The sequence below is a fragment of the Corythoichthys intestinalis genome, chromosome 12 (genome assembly GCF_030265065.1).
Source record: "Corythoichthys intestinalis isolate RoL2023-P3 chromosome 12, ASM3026506v1, whole genome shotgun sequence".
Taxonomy (NCBI): Eukaryota; Metazoa; Chordata; class Actinopteri; order Syngnathiformes; family Syngnathidae; genus Corythoichthys; species Corythoichthys intestinalis.
Window position 1 is genome coordinate 33,520,251 of NC_080406.1, and position 15,455 is coordinate 33,535,705.

General features: G+C 42.5%; 1 protein-coding gene across 2 annotated transcripts; it reads left to right on the plus strand.

Moving 5' to 3' along the window:
* Positions 1-2,539: 2,539 nt before the first annotated feature.
* LOC130926905 (MAGUK p55 subfamily member 4-like) lies at positions 2,540-12,506 on the plus strand. Of its 2 annotated transcripts, none has more exons than XM_057852224.1 (20): positions 2,540-2,652; positions 4,067-4,119; positions 4,190-4,308; positions 4,372-4,449; positions 4,523-4,606; positions 4,671-4,802; positions 4,874-4,955; positions 5,027-5,112; positions 5,186-5,257; positions 5,333-5,529; positions 5,823-5,899; positions 6,306-6,335; positions 6,459-6,479; positions 8,874-8,912; positions 9,002-9,178; positions 9,398-9,478; positions 9,582-9,675; positions 9,957-10,065; positions 10,142-10,276; positions 10,466-12,506. In XM_057852224.1, the coding sequence occupies exons 2-20, from the start codon at positions 4,095-4,097 to the stop codon at positions 10,637-10,639; spliced, it is 1,812 nt and encodes a 603-aa protein (XP_057708207.1). In that variant the 5' UTR covers positions 2,540-2,652; positions 4,067-4,094; the 3' UTR covers positions 10,640-12,506. The 2 variants fall into 2 exon arrangements, with proteins under 2 accessions (XP_057708207.1, XP_057708208.1); XM_057852225.1 differs by having other exon boundaries at positions 9,011-9,178.
* Positions 12,507-15,455: the final 2,949 nt, after the last annotated feature.

Here is a 15,455-nt window from a genome sequence, read left to right on the forward strand (position 1 = left end):
GGTGCTGGATTTCATTCCTACAAAACAAGGCGACATCTTTTCACCAATTTTGTGTCTCACAAGTGTAATCAGTTGATTGCAGTCAGGTGCTGCTTGTTTTAGCACAAACTTCATTGGTTAAACTGTCTGTGCTCGATTGGTAGGAACAAAAACCAGGACCCACAGCGGCCCTTGAGGACAGGTTTGGACACCCATACAGTACACTGTATACTGTGTATACAGTGCTGGCCAAAAGTATTGGCACCCCTGCAATTCTGTCAGATAATGCTCAATTTCTCCCAGAAAATGATTGCAATTAAAAATGCTTTGATAGTAATATCTTCATTTATTTTGCTTGCAATGAAAAAACACAAAAGCGAATGGGGAAAAAAATTAAATCATTATCATTTTACACAAAACTCCAAAAAAATGGCATGACAAAAGTATTGGCCCGGCCCTTAAAAAATCATGTGATGTAACTCTAATTTGTGTAATTAACAGCACCTGTCACTTACCTGTGGTACATAACAGGTGGTAGCAGTAACTAAATCACACTTGCAGCCAGTTAAAATGGATTAAAGTTGACCCAACCTCTGTCCTGTGTCATTGTGTGTACCACATTGAGCATGGAGAAAAGAAAGAAGACCAAAGAACTGTCTGAGGACTTGAGAAGCAAAATTGTGAGGAAGCATGGGCAATCTCAAGGCTACAAGTCCATCTTCAAAGACTTGTGTCTACCGTGCGCAGTGTCATCAATAAGTGTAAAGCCCATGGCACTGTGGCTAACCTCCCTAGATGTGGACGGAAAAATGGATGAGAGATTTCAACAAAAGATTGTGCGGATGGTTTATAAAGAACCTCGACTAGCATCCAAACGAGTTCAAGCTGTCCTGCAGTCCAAGGGAACAACAATGTCAACCTGTACTATCCGTCGGCGTCTGAATAAAAAGGGACTCTATGGTAGGATACCCAGGAAGACCCCACTTCTGACCCAGAGACATAAAAAAGAACACCTGAGAAAGCCCAAAACGTTTTGGAAGAATGTTCTCTGGTCATATGAGACATAAATAGAACTTTTTGGGAAAAGGCATCACCATAGAGTTTACTGGGGAAAAAACAAGGCCTTCCCTTCAAAGAAAAGAACACGGTCCCACAGTCAAACATGGCGGAGGTTCCCTGATGTTTTAGGATTGCTTTGCTGCCTTTGGCATTGGACTGCTTGACCGTGTGCATGGCATTATGAAGTCTGAAGACTACCAACAAATTTTGCAGCATAATGTGAGACAGTGTGAGAAAGCTGGGTCTCCCTTAGAGGTCATGGGTCTTCCAGCAGGACAATGACCCAAAACACACTTTAAAAATCTCTAGAAAATGGTTTGAGAGAAAGCACTGGAGACTTCTAAAGTGGCCAGCAATGAGTCCAGACCTGAACACCTGTGGAGAGATCTGAAAATGGCAGTTTGGAGAAGGCACCCTTCAAATCTCAGAGACCTGGTGCAGTTGGCCAAAGAAGAATGGTCTGAAATTCCAGCAGAGCATTGTAAGAAACTCATTGATGGATACTGGAAGCGGTTGTTCGCAGCTATTTTGTCTTAACGGTTGTGCTATCAAGTATTAGGTTGAGTGTGCCAATACTTTTGTCCGGCCCATTTTTGGAGTTTTGTGTAAAATGCTAATTATTTGTTTTTTTTTCCCATTGCAAGCAAAATGAATGAAGATATTACTACCAAAGCATTTGTAATTGCAATCATTTTCTGGAAGAAATTGAGTATTATCTGACAGAATTGCAGGGGTGCCAATACTTTTGGCCAGCACTGTAGATTTTACTCCTCAGAAAAATAGAATATCCTGCCAGATCAGCTGTCTCCCCCATTTCTGAATTCCTCTGAGCCAACCTTCGACTGACTTCTTAAAAGGTCAGGATCCTTTTGCAGTTCTTTTGAATTACACATGTGCGAAATTACAAAACTGATGTGTTTCACAGCATTCTTAATTTTTTTTGTTAATAGTTTTTTATAAGCTGAAAATTTCAATCAGAAAAGTTACAACTTAGAATTGCTTAAAATATGTCCATCTGCACGTAATAGCTTTTTTTTTTTTTTTTTTTTTTTTTTTAAATTAGTACAGTACTGTATATATTTTTTTAATACTTTCACAATAAATTTTGCCACTGTATCATGAAACGGTTTAAAATGTGTACTCCTCCTTAGTGGAAGAAACATGAAAAACAAACTTAAATAATGATTCAATTCAAATATATTGTACATCAAAAGTTTTTGTTTTTTAATGGACCTAATAAGCGTTTATAAGCATACCACTCGTGGTATGAGTACTGATCTTGTATGCATATTTAAATCCATGTCTTTGATTTTTAAATTTCAAAACGCCATCTAATTAAAGTGTAATTTAAAAAATCATTTCAATTATAAATTTAATAAAAATATTCTTTAAATCAATACATGTAGCCCCAAGCATGGGAAAAAAAGTAAAAAACCTGACATTTTTAAAGATGCAACATCTCCCTCTCGTGGTGTTTGCTTCTAATTACAATACATACGTTGTGTGAGAGCGCGTGGGCGAGTTTAAGAGCTTTTACGGATTAGTTTTTCCATTTAAAGCAAGTCAATTAGAGAGCAAACATCAGCGCCAGGAGTCCAGCGAGACAAGCGCGAGGTGGGTTGAAACTTTTTCACGTCCTTAGCGGCTACCTTCAGCCGAAGGCTAACGTAGCATGCTAACTATTTGATTCGCATTAGATTTAAAAAAAAAAAAAAAAAAAAAAAAAAAAAAAAATCTGTATTAAATAGCATTTGGGTGTTTTTTTTTTTTTATTTTTTTTTTTTTACCAGTTTTAACAAAATATAAATTAAGGCCAATTAAAACAAATACCAACAATTTTCTTTTCTTTCTCAATATCTATTTTAATATTTTGGTAATTCAAACCAGCTAGCCATTAAGTCACGTGACTCATGTTTTTTTTTTAAAAAAAAAAATCAAATTTGCGCAAATTCAACAGGCCACTATTATTATTTTTTATTATTATCTAGAAAAGTTACACTTATTGCCTATTTTTTGTTGCCACTTAACGATCAACTCGTGCCTCTTATTGTCACCTGATCTCATATTTGCATATTCAAGATACATGTTTGATGCAACTAAAAATATTCAGGCATTTTTGTTTTATAGAGGTGCTCAGTTGAAACAAAAACCTTTTCTAAAATTGTCAATAGTAATGTCAAATGAAATGTGATTTGAATAGAGTATGTATTTTATTTTATTAAACAAAAAAACTGGTCATCTGATGGCTTTAATCATGTTTTTTGCAGATTGATGCAAAACTACATATTTTAATATTTATTTCAAATAATTTTAGCAACATTTTCTAGAGGTTTATGCATGAATTTTAATTATTAATAATGAATACTATTTGAATAATCTAATAACATTTGACTGTATATACTCAATGTAATAGTCAGAATTCTCAATGTAACCCTAAAATTAAAAAACAAAATGTAATATTTAGATTACAGAAGTCTGACATTTCTTTTTTAGAATAGATTTATTAACGGTAATGTTACAAATATTTTAAATTATTATTATCATTTTACATTTTAACTCATTGGCTGCCATTGAAGGTGATAGACCTTCAATCCAATTTGATTGAGGAGTTGAGAGCAATATCACCCCCCCCCCCCCCCGCCCCACCCCACGTCACCAATGGCAGTGAAGCATGATCACTCAATGCCAGCCATCCCAGTTGAATATGATTCGATGTCCATCACTCTTAATGGCAGTGATTGAGTTATTTTTCCCAATTTACCCCCTTTATTTTTAAAATGAACTATGTATTACTGACCGAATGAGAGCCAAATGTGTACATTGTAACTAAATTCAAAGCTTGAACAATAAATGACGACTCCTTTGCTTTGTGAGTCATCAGAACCGAGTGTGTTCTTGGAACGAATCTAAGAAAAGAAAGCTCAAGCTGGTTTGGTGCCACTTTTAGAGCCGGTTGATGCATGCTCGCCTCTATTTCTGACCTTTGGCGCCGTCTAGTGAGGAAAAAAATATGTGCTTTGTTTTCCAGTGCATACTGATGGTGTGAACAGACCATCATGATGACACACACTGTGGATGATGGTACGAAAGACACATTTGTAGGTGGGAAGTAATTTTGTATTCATTTAAGCCCTTATGCGTGTGCCTGCAGGCTTGATGGAGGTGTTGTCAACAGTGGTGGAGGAAGCAAGTGAAGCTGTCAGTAGAAATGTGATGAGTGCACACCTTTACCAACTCCTCAGTTCTCCGTGGCTGCGCGCCTTGCTGCAGGTACGTTACAATAACGGGCGGCTGTCAGGTTAGGACATCACTTCCTGTTTTGTCTCTCTCCAGGTTTACGAGTGCTTGTTGAGGTTTAGGAGACTGTGGCCTCGTCCCTTGCTGCCTCATGCTTTTGGACTCTCACGTGAGGTTGTCACCAACAATTGTTACGCCATTTTATTAGCACAATGACTGACAGAATGCATGTCGTGTTGTTAATGAGGTCCAGACTGTTCTGCACACAATGCCGAAACCTTCCACGGATGCCGCAGAACTTCATCTACTCCTCAGCTCTCCACACATGAAGGTCCTTCCTCTTGTCCCTCACTGGGTCCAACAGACTCAAGCTCACCATCTCATCCCGATGTCAGGCCCTGCTGTCCTGTCACGACACTGTCGCTCAGGCAGACTTTGACCCTGTATTGGCGCCGCTACCTGACGAGTCGCTTGAAGACCTGGACGCTGTGAGGATCGTTTTGCTGGACAAGAATGAACAACCTCTGGTAAGGATTTAACAGTGGACAACAGCACAAAATTGTTGTCTTTACTACATATTTCGATATGTGTGTGTCAGGGGGCCACCATCAGAAAAGACAAGGAGACAGGAGAGATCCTTATTGCCAGGGTGATTCGTGGAGGGCTTGCAGACCGCAGTGGTGTGTCAGTGCGTGTGTGTGTGATACATGTTTCAGATGTGCACAAGTTCTGTATAAGCCGTGTGTTTCAGGTCTTCTTCACGCTGGAGATCTTCTGGTAGAGGTGGATGGGAAGCCACTGGTGGGGTTGGAACCAGAGCAGGTCATCCAGATCCTGGTTGGTCCGCCAGTATTTCACACTCACCAAGTGTCCTCCTGTACCCTATGTGTTTGTTTGTCCGTGTGCCCAGATGAGGTCAGAGGGTGCCATCCAGTTCAAAGTCATTCCAAATGTGTCCCAGCTGAGCACCATCAACAAACCAGTGAGAAATATTTAGCAGACATGCTATGAAACCTCATCTTCGACCTTTGCCGAGTTTCTCCTTCTGCTGTTTGAGGTCTACGTGAGGGCTTTGGTGGACTATTGCCCGCTGCAGGACCCGTCAATTCCATGCCCCGATGTCGGAGTCATCTTCAGTAAAGGGGATGTCCTGGAGGTATTAGAGCAATCAGATGAACACTGGTGGCAGGCGAGGAAGATAACAAGCACAACCTCCTTTGCCGGATTGATTCCATCCCCCACCACGTTCAGGAGGTTACAAGACACCTTGATTAACTAAAGAGCTAGTCGGTCTAGTACCTATCTACCTATCTGCCTGATTGGCTGAAATTCATAACTACCTTTCTACTGACAAACGACCGATAGAATACCCTGACCTATCTACCATCTTCGCAAGCTAATGTAATCCAGACGATCACCTGATGGACCAATAAGTGATTGGCCGTCAACCTTCCTACGTATTTACCTCAAGCAACTAGCTAAATTACTGCCAATTTTATGAACACATGTAATGCATTGTGATGTATTATTTGTGATGTTGTCATCAGTAAGCAGAAGGATCCTAAGGAATGTGCAGAAGACAAGGTAGACAAGGATGAACGTGTCGACGAAGGCAGCAAATCAGGTAAGGGCCATCTTAGGACATCAACAGGGTTGTCAGATCGAAAAGACAAATCTCCAGTCCAATCACACTGAAAACACGTCCAGGTCAATAAAATCCATCACAAATTACAATCTCCTGTTCAAGTTAAGTTTCCCCAAACCACTTCAAATTTAGGTTCATATTATAATCAGAAAAACACAAGTCAACTGTGGGGGACACAATGTAGTGGAATCATTGCTGTTTGCCGATAAGCAACATGGAACTCCTACCTGTACACTGTGCATCACTAACACTCACACACTAAGCTCATGCTAGTTTGTCCTCTCATGATGTCACCTCATCTGTGATGCTAGATCAAAGTGTCATTCACATACTTTATACTATGAAATAAATATGTTTGTGTACACTTAATTGTCTTCTGTTTCAGAGGAAGAACCTCAAGATAAAGGAACTTCAGGTAAAATATACGTAATATAAACATTCTATGTAGGCTTACTTTTTATACTGTTCATGAGTGGGTACCATGTTTTGTGTACCATATTCACTACCAAATGGCTTTTGTTTTTGTTTTGCCCACCAGATCAGGAAGAAACATGTTTTGGTAGGTAAGTCAGCCAGTTAGCTAGTGTATTTCGTAGGCTACATGCAGAGGTTGCGCTACACTTTTTCGTCGTCTGTCATTTTGACTGACAGGGTCATAAAAATCTGGTCATAATCTATTTTTACCCGTCACTTAAATTTTTAAAATGACTATATCTTGATGCAGTCACTATATGTATATACACAATAATACAATAATACTTTATGATCAGGGGTGCACATAAGTGGTCTGCATGCGCGCATGCGTACTGGACGTAGACGAACGCGCTGGCCCTCAACGGCTTCCATACGCTTTTGCGTACCGATGGCTGACCGCTGTATTTGCGGCGGACACGAGAAAATAACTTCTCAAAATGTTGAAGAGGCAGGCCACACTGAGTAATTACTTCCGTGTTCCCCCACCCCCGTCAAAAGACAGACAGACGACAGAGACGTCACCGGAGCTACCGAAAAAAAGGACTTTTGCTGAAAAGTGGCTACAGGAGGTACCGTGGCTAGAAGCAAATGATGCTCGCACGGAAATGCGGTAAAAAATGAGCCGTGAGAATCCCAATGTCGCCGATAAGAGCAGCGCATTTTATGTAGGGTCAAAGAATTTCAGCCATCCAAACTTTGAAAAGCACGAAAAAAACAGAGAGCTTGTGGCAATTAAGCAAACTATCGATGTCAAACAGGACCCCACTCGCCCTATGGACAAGTGGCGGAATACGGTGGAATAAAGGTAATGAACAGCGACATGCACTGACAAACGTGTTTTTGCTCGCATTTTACAAAGCTAAATATGCACGTTCAATGAGGTCTTATGAGGAGGACATCCCACTTTTAAAAAGGCTTGGAGTTAATGTGGGAGCCGCATAATGCCCTTTATTTTGAATTGGTGCTTTTTATTTCTTTACATTTCACTTCAAAGTAATGGCAATCTTGTTGTGCCAGTTGATGTTAAGCAAGCATTAATTGTTAATATAATTAATTAAAGTTAATTGGCTCTAAGTAAAGCTTGCCATAAATTTATCGCATCAGGCGGGTCGGCTCTCAAGCTCAATGAGGACCAAGTCACATCTCCAGGTCCTCCTCTGAGAACCTGGGCAAAAAAATTATGTGCACCCCTGTTTATGATATAAAGTAACTAACATTAGTGCAGTCATGGATTACAGTAAGCAGGCCAGTGCTGTGTTTCCATATATATTTTTATTATATTATGTATATACAGGATATATATACTCCCCCCCCCCCCCCCCCAAGCGGGACCTTCCATGATCCTAATACATTTAATAATAATAAAATATTGTATAATTCAATTTTATATATATATATATATATATTTATTATTATTATTATTATTATTATTATTAAATAAAAATGCATGTTGATACGACGCACATAAAGGAAACTTCAATTTTTAAAAAAATCGTTAGAAAGTTGTATGGATTCACAATCCGCTAGCTTGTTGTTTCCTGTTGTCTTCCGAAATACACCTGGGTGACGGCGCGTCAAGTGTTCGTTCATTGCCGACGTGCTACCGTGGTATGCGAGCTCAGCTTAGCAAAAAGAGTACACACAGTGGTGGCACCCTCCATATTTTCCTTGAAATAACTTCAGGCTCTGGCTAGTCTGGTCCGCTTTTTTGGCTTTATGCCGCTTTCACCGTGTTACCAATTCTGCCCTTCTTGGTAATTGGCGGCGTTTTCAACTGCTCGCCGCAGTGAGCAGTGAACCGGCGATTCACTTGATTCGTTGTCATCCTTCATCCTCCACTGCATCAGTCCCTCTTTTATCAACACCATCGTCGTTTTGGGGTTTTTTGAAGAAACTTCGGACACTCAGTTGCTTTGACATTTTTCCGAGTAAGGCCAACGACGTCATGCATCAAGAGAGACAATAGCTAATTAATATGCTCACTCGCCACCCTGTGGTCTGGGGTGTGAATTGCAACCTGTCAAAATGACAGATGGACTTCAGTTTTTTCCGTCACCGTTTTAAAAAACCGGTCAACGACGGAAAATATTCGGTTAACGCGACCCCTGGCTACATGGTTTGTACATTGATTATTCATAGTTATTTAGTTGCTTGTTTGGTAGTATATCAGTTAGTCCATCAAGCAGTTGCTCCGTAAGTCAGTCAGTCAGCAATTTCCCTAGTAAGTTTGTTAATAGTTAGGTAGTCAGTTAATCAGACAGCTATTTGGTTGGCCTTTAGGTTGGGGGGTTAGTCGGCAAGTTAGTCTATCGGTCAGTTAGTCACTCACTTATTTCGGGATTTAGTACGTTGTATCCAAGTAGCAAATGTGTTAGTGAATTTGTTTGTCCAGTATGGTTGGTTATTAAGTTAGTAGGTCAGTCAGGTAGTCATTAGTTCTAAGGATGTTATGCAGTGTTATGTGTTGTCCCTTTTTCAGAGGCCGAATCATCAGATATTCCTGACTGGCTGTATCTCGGTAAGATTACTCCGAATGAAATAGGTCGATATTAACTGTCTGACTTCCAGCAGGATTTATTTCTAAATGGCATGAGCTCAATGTTATAGTCTCCTCAGCGGGTTTCCGTCGCAGCTTCTGTCTGTTGAGGAGGTCTTTGTCCAAGAGGCGGCGTCAGTCTTGCACCAGCATTAGTGCCTCCTGCACCGCTGGTGCCACACCCTATGAGGAAGTGGTTCTCTACCGACGAGCCCCTCAGGATCGACACCGCCTAATCATCCTCATAGGTCAGATCATCATCGTAGAGGTCATTACCTCTGTCAAGTCTGAGCAGACGAGACCTCATTGTTTATTTGTTGGTCTTAGTTTTGATAGGGCCTCAGTCGGTTTGCTCGTTAGGCAATTACAAAGTCAACTGATTACATCAACTGATTACATTTTGGGCACATTTATAAACAGTTCGTCCTTTGTTGTCTTTTGTGTCCAAATGGTGCAACACTGAACAGGCACGCCAGGAGTGTGTGTCAATGAACTCAGACAGAACCTCATCAAACTCAACCCGGACACTTTCCAGGGACCTGTACCACGTACGACAGCGCCTCCCTTAGGCTCACTCTGACCACTGTATGTGAACACATGCACTGAAATGAGCTGGTCACTGAGCAGTATTCATGTGATTGGCTGCCACAGACACCACACGACCAATCAGAGCATGGGAGGAAACGGGCAGAGATTATCACTTTGTCAACAAAGAACTCTTTGACTACATGGTGTGCAGCCACAGGTAAGATTCTCTTCGACTTACACTCTACACCAGGGGTGCCCAAGTCCTGTCCTCGAGAGACCCTCTCCAGCTTGTTTTTCTTGTCTCCCTCCTCCAACACACCTCAATTAAATAATCAGGATCATTGTCAGGTTCCTGCAGAGTTTGCTGATAAGCTGACCATTTGATTCAGGTGTGTTTCAGGAGGGAGGCATGGAAAACAAGCTGGCTAGGGGCTCTCGAGGACTGGACTTGGGCAATCCTGCTCTACACGCAGTTGACCTGACGATGTGATTGCGCAGGTTCGTGGAATACGGCGAATATGCGGGCCACAAGTACGGGACAAGCATCGACGCCATCAATGAGGTCATCAAAGAGGGACATGTGTGCATTATTGACATCGAACCACATGTAGGAATACATACAGCACATTAGCCAAACTAATATATTTACATGTCTTACAGAGTATTTGTCATTCTGTGCTTAGAACATTTCTTCTGTAAGGACCAGAAAGTATAAACCGTTTGTGATCTTCATCAAAGCTCCCAGCTTGGACAAACTTGCACACACCAGAGGAGATGCGAGAGTCATTTGCAGTTACCAAAACAACAAAAACCTCACCGTAAGATTCCGTAGCTCACATAAATACAATACAGTCTCTGCTGCCCTACCTACCTACTGTAATTTCTCTAGTATAATACGCGCTCATCTGTAGTGCGCCCAGCAAAATAACCCAGCATAATGTTTTTTTTCTTCGTCCCCGTATATTATACACTCCTACAACTAAACATGGCTGCGTTTTGTACTCTAGATGCAGGACTTGGCAGACCTGGCGGAGTCATCTCGTCAAATGGAGCTGAAGTACAAACATTTGTTTGACGAGGTGTTCATCAATGAGCAGCTAACTGACACCTGCGCTAAGCTACATGCCGCTGTCTCGCGGGCACAGGAGGAAGCTAACTGGATCCCTTCCAACTGGACTTGAACGCAGGACTAGCCACATGCTAAATATGGACTAGCCTCAGGTGAAGCCATCGGGAGTGTGCTAACTTCTCATTTTGAGTACATTAGCAGTATAGACTGGCAGCTAGCACCACCTGTCGGGTGCATGTGACAGTGCAGCTACTGAGTGACCAAGTCTGTGTACTTGATGACTTACCTACTTAGATATAGACCCCACTCACCACCGTCACACAGTGACGTGTCGCTGTATCCAGCCACCATATTGTCCGTCATTGTTTATCCGTATTCTCAATGGTTTCAATTTGTCGTGCAATTTATAGTGCAATTCATGGAAGCCCCGGTGCTTTCAGACGCTGTAAACTCATTGGATGCGTTGCATAAAAGGCGTTATGTGGAAAAGCTTCAGTCTATCCATTTGCCAGATCCATATTTGATGCCTAAATCGATATTTTTTGACCCGCTGTCTTCGCCGTCTCTGCCTGACATCTGCTACCCTGATATCTACAACTATGTTGTCCACATAAAATCAGCCTATTCTCACAAAACTTTGAAAAACTTTAAGAGCAGCACTCTAAGCAACATTACCCTGTGTGACCCTTCCAATTTTCTAAAATGGCGACAATCAATTAAAAAAAAAAAAGTTGACTGCGATGGCCGACGCTTCAAGGATAGGTGGATATTGGACTATTTCTTCAATAAAATACGCAACAACTGTGTCTGCCTCATTTGCACAGACAGTCGCTGTTTTCAAAGAGTTCGATGTGACGCGATATTACCAAACAAAACACGCTGATATGTACGACAACATTACAGGGAAGATACGCAGCAAGAAATTATAGCAACTTGAAGCTAGTTTAATTTCACAGTAGCAGTATTTCGCAAGAGCCCGAGTGTCGAAAGAGAACGCCACAAAGGCGAGATTGTTGAAATTATGAACTAAAAAAAAAATAATAATAATAATGCAAATGTGACACACAGAAGGGCTTGCTAAAATTTGTTTAAATATATTGTTCTACGTAAATCAGCCAAGGTAGCCCCCACATTTTTACCACACCAAATCTGGCCCCCTTTGCAAAAAGTTTGGACACCCCTGTTTAACTGATGATCCGTAGATGAGGCCAGCTTCTTTCACTTGTTACCAGCTAAATATTATTCAAAAAATAATGATAGTGGAAGAAATAAGCATCTTGAATTTGAAACTGTATGTTGTCGGCGATTAGCTTCGCAATGATCTTAATTGTGGTTGTCAGCCCAAAACCCTTTAAATATATATTAAATGCATCTTACCAGATATAAAATGACTACTACATAATCTGTGGTGATCGTTTGGTGCCCAGTTTTCTCGTCGAATTGCAGCATTCCATCTTGCTCTCCTCTCCGGTCTCTCGGAATACGGTAGAACTTCAAGCCTCTCCGTCTATCTTCTCTGTTACTGCAACCAACCGCCACACACGCCTTCACCATTTTGATTATTAATGTTAACGAGCAGAAAGACACGCAATAAAAGGAGGAATTTACGTAGCGGTAATGCGTAAACACGACGAGCTGACGGACAATATGGCACGGAGGCGTGGTTGTGACATCATGTGAGTGGGGTCTATAGTAGGGTGACCAAACGTCCTCTTCTTTTGCCCGGAAATGTCCACTTTTTGCATCCTGCCCGGGTGTCCGGCGGGGTTTTATAAATTCATGAAAATGTCCGGTTTTCATTATTTTTCATGGGACCTACTAGCGTGTGTTGAAATTGACTGACACTTTGCACAGAACGGTACTGTGCTGCCTGTGACGTGTTCCCAGAGAGCCTGCCTGTTGTGTTTTATTAGGATCAATAAGTATATAATCAAATGCTCATGTACCCAAAAGAGTAATTAAGACAAAAAATACCTTTATTCTACTTTGGATACAAATTTGCGCAAGCGTGCGCATGGGGTACTGCTGACCTCGACTTGGGACATCTTGAGTCGGTGGGGAGAATACTTCGAAGACCTCAATTCCACTGACACGCCTTCCTTTGAGGAAGCAGAGTCTGGGGACTCCGAGGTGGGTTCTCCGATCTTTGGGGTTGAAGTCACTGAGGTGGTTGGAAAGCTTCTCTGTGGCAAGGCCCCAGGGGTTGATGAGATCCGCCCGGAATTCCTAAAGGCTCTGGATGTTGTGAGGCTGTCGTGGCTGACACGCCTCTACAACATCGCGTGGACATCAAGGACAGTGCCTCTGGATCGGCAGACCGGGGTGGTGGTCCCCCTTTTTAAGAAGGGTGACCAGACGGTGTGTTTCAGTTATAGAGGGATCACACTCCTCAGCCTCCCTGGTAAAGTCTACTCAGGGTTGCTGGAGAGGAGGGTCCGTCGGGAAGTCGAATCTCAGATTCAGGAGGAGCAGTGTGGTTTTCGTCCCGTCCGTGGAACAGTGGACCAGCTCTACACCCTTGGCAGGGTCTTCGAGGGTGCATGGGAGTTCGCCCAACCAGTCTACATGTGTTTTGTGGATGTGGAGAAGGCGTTGGACCGTGTGCCTTGGGTAGTCCTGTGGGGGGTGCTCCGGGAGTACGGGGTACCGAGCCCCTTGGGAAGGGCTGTTCGGTCCCTGTACGACCGGTGTCAGAGTTTGGTCCGCATTGCCGGCAGTAAGTCGAACTCGTTCCCAGTCAGGGTTGGACTCTGCCAAGGCTGCCCTTTGTCACCGATTCTGATCATAATTTTTATGAACAGAATTTCTAGGCGCAGCCGAAGCGTTGAGAGGGTCCGGTTTGGTGACCTCAGCATTGCATCTCTGCTTTTTGCAGATGATGTGGTGCTGTTGTCTTCATCAAGCCGTAACTCTCACTGGAACAGTTCGCAGCCGAGTGTGAAGCGGCCTGGATGAAGATCAGCACCTCCAAATCCGAGACCATGGTCCTCAGTCGGAAAAGGGTGGAGTGCCCTCTCAGGGTCGGGGATGAGATCCTGCTCCAAGTGGAGTAGTTCAAGTATCTTGGGGTCTTGTTCACGAGTGAGGGTAGGAGTGAGCAGGAGATCAACAGGCGAATCGGTGCAGCGTCTTCTGTGATGCGGACTTTGCACCGGTCCGTAGTGGTGAAGATGAGCTGAGCCGAAAGGAGAAGCTCTCGATTTACCAGTCGATATATGTTTTTACCCTAACCTATGGTAACGAGCTGTGGGTCGTGACCGAAATGACAAGATCCTGGATACAAGCGTCCAAAATGAGTTTCCTCCACAGGGTATCTGGGCTCTCCCTTAGAGATAGGGTGAGAAGCTCGGTCTCGGCCTCGAGCCACTGCTCCTCCGCGTTGAGAGGAGCTAGCTGAGGTGGCTCGGGCATTTTGGTTCGGATGCCTCCTGGACGCCTCCCCGGAGAGGTCTTCTGGGCATGCCTCACCAGTGGGAGGCCCCGGGGACGACCCAGGACACGCTGGAGGACATGGACAGGACATGTCTCTCAGCTGGCCTGGGAACGCCTTGGGATCCCGCCGGACGAGCTGGTTGAAGTGGGAAGTCTGAGCTTCCCTGTTAAAGCGGCTGCCCCTGCAACTTGATCCCGGAGCAAGCGGAAGATGGACGGACGGACGGATCTTTGCGTGAACTTCCAGTAAAATCCAAGTATCTCGAGGCCAGGCGTAGTGTCCTCTTTTATGGAAATCATAATATGGTCCCACTATTATATAGACCTACCTAACTAGCTACTAAGCATTTGGTTGTTTAGAGCCAGGATTGAACCTATGACCTCTGAACTGTTAGGCGCTGATGCTAACCAACTAGATGCCTGTCACCCATTGTCACTGTAATCTGTATATTTGTCAACTTTTCCCCTACACAATGTTGTTAGTTACGAAATTTGATTGTCCATCATGCTATTTAATGTGAATTCATCTTAAATCAGGAGTTGACCAGATGTCATTGGAATTCTGTTTGGTTTAATCATGTTGATCCGACAAACAACCCAATATTGTTGCCAATTACAAGATATAGGAAAGTATACCAACTATCTACAACAGCCTTCCTTTGTATTGTATCTACTTAGTTAGCTACCAACCTATCTAGGACGTACACACCTATCAGTGAAAATGATATGCACATATTTACAAATTCCTTGAGATTTCACCTGTTATGAAAGTAAAGTAAAAATCCCCAAATTAAACCTGAAAGTTAACTGACAGTTTTTTCTTTAATTTCAAACACATGCTTGTGTATACAGCATAGAAGAGGAAGTTTGTTTCATATTGATGGACTCTACAGTGTTTAACTCGCTAAGACCTATCACTATACCCGACCCCCACCTATAAGTACCCACGCACCACCTAAGAATCTAGAAAACCATTCTAATGACTTTCCCACGTGTTTAGCCAGGTACCAACTGAGCGACCTATATACGTATCGAACAGTAACACCTTGCTCTCTCGCTGTTAATCCCCTGCACGGAGCTAAGCAGTGCAAACAGGATTTACTAGCTACCGGAGCCTTTTAGTAAATAAATATGGTATTTAAGTGAGACAATGTACCGTATAGCTATATTTTTGTTGTTACATATGGTATTTTAGGAGGCAAAGTGGAAGCTAGCCTTCTTCCTAATATATACCTTTTGGTGCATTAGCAATCCACTTTTCAATATATACAGTCTATATTAAATAAACAGTTTTGTTGTCGATTGATGACAAGAGATTATTTTTATTTGACTCATTTTTAGTGATATAATTCTCATTAAGCAATAATCTGAGATGATTTCTAGTTTTGAACCATTCCCAAAGATCTTTTGGCGGAGACAGTTTGACACGGAGATGCATTTGCGAGGACTCCTACCACTCAGATTATCCTTGGCAAATACTTGGCTAATGACATCAT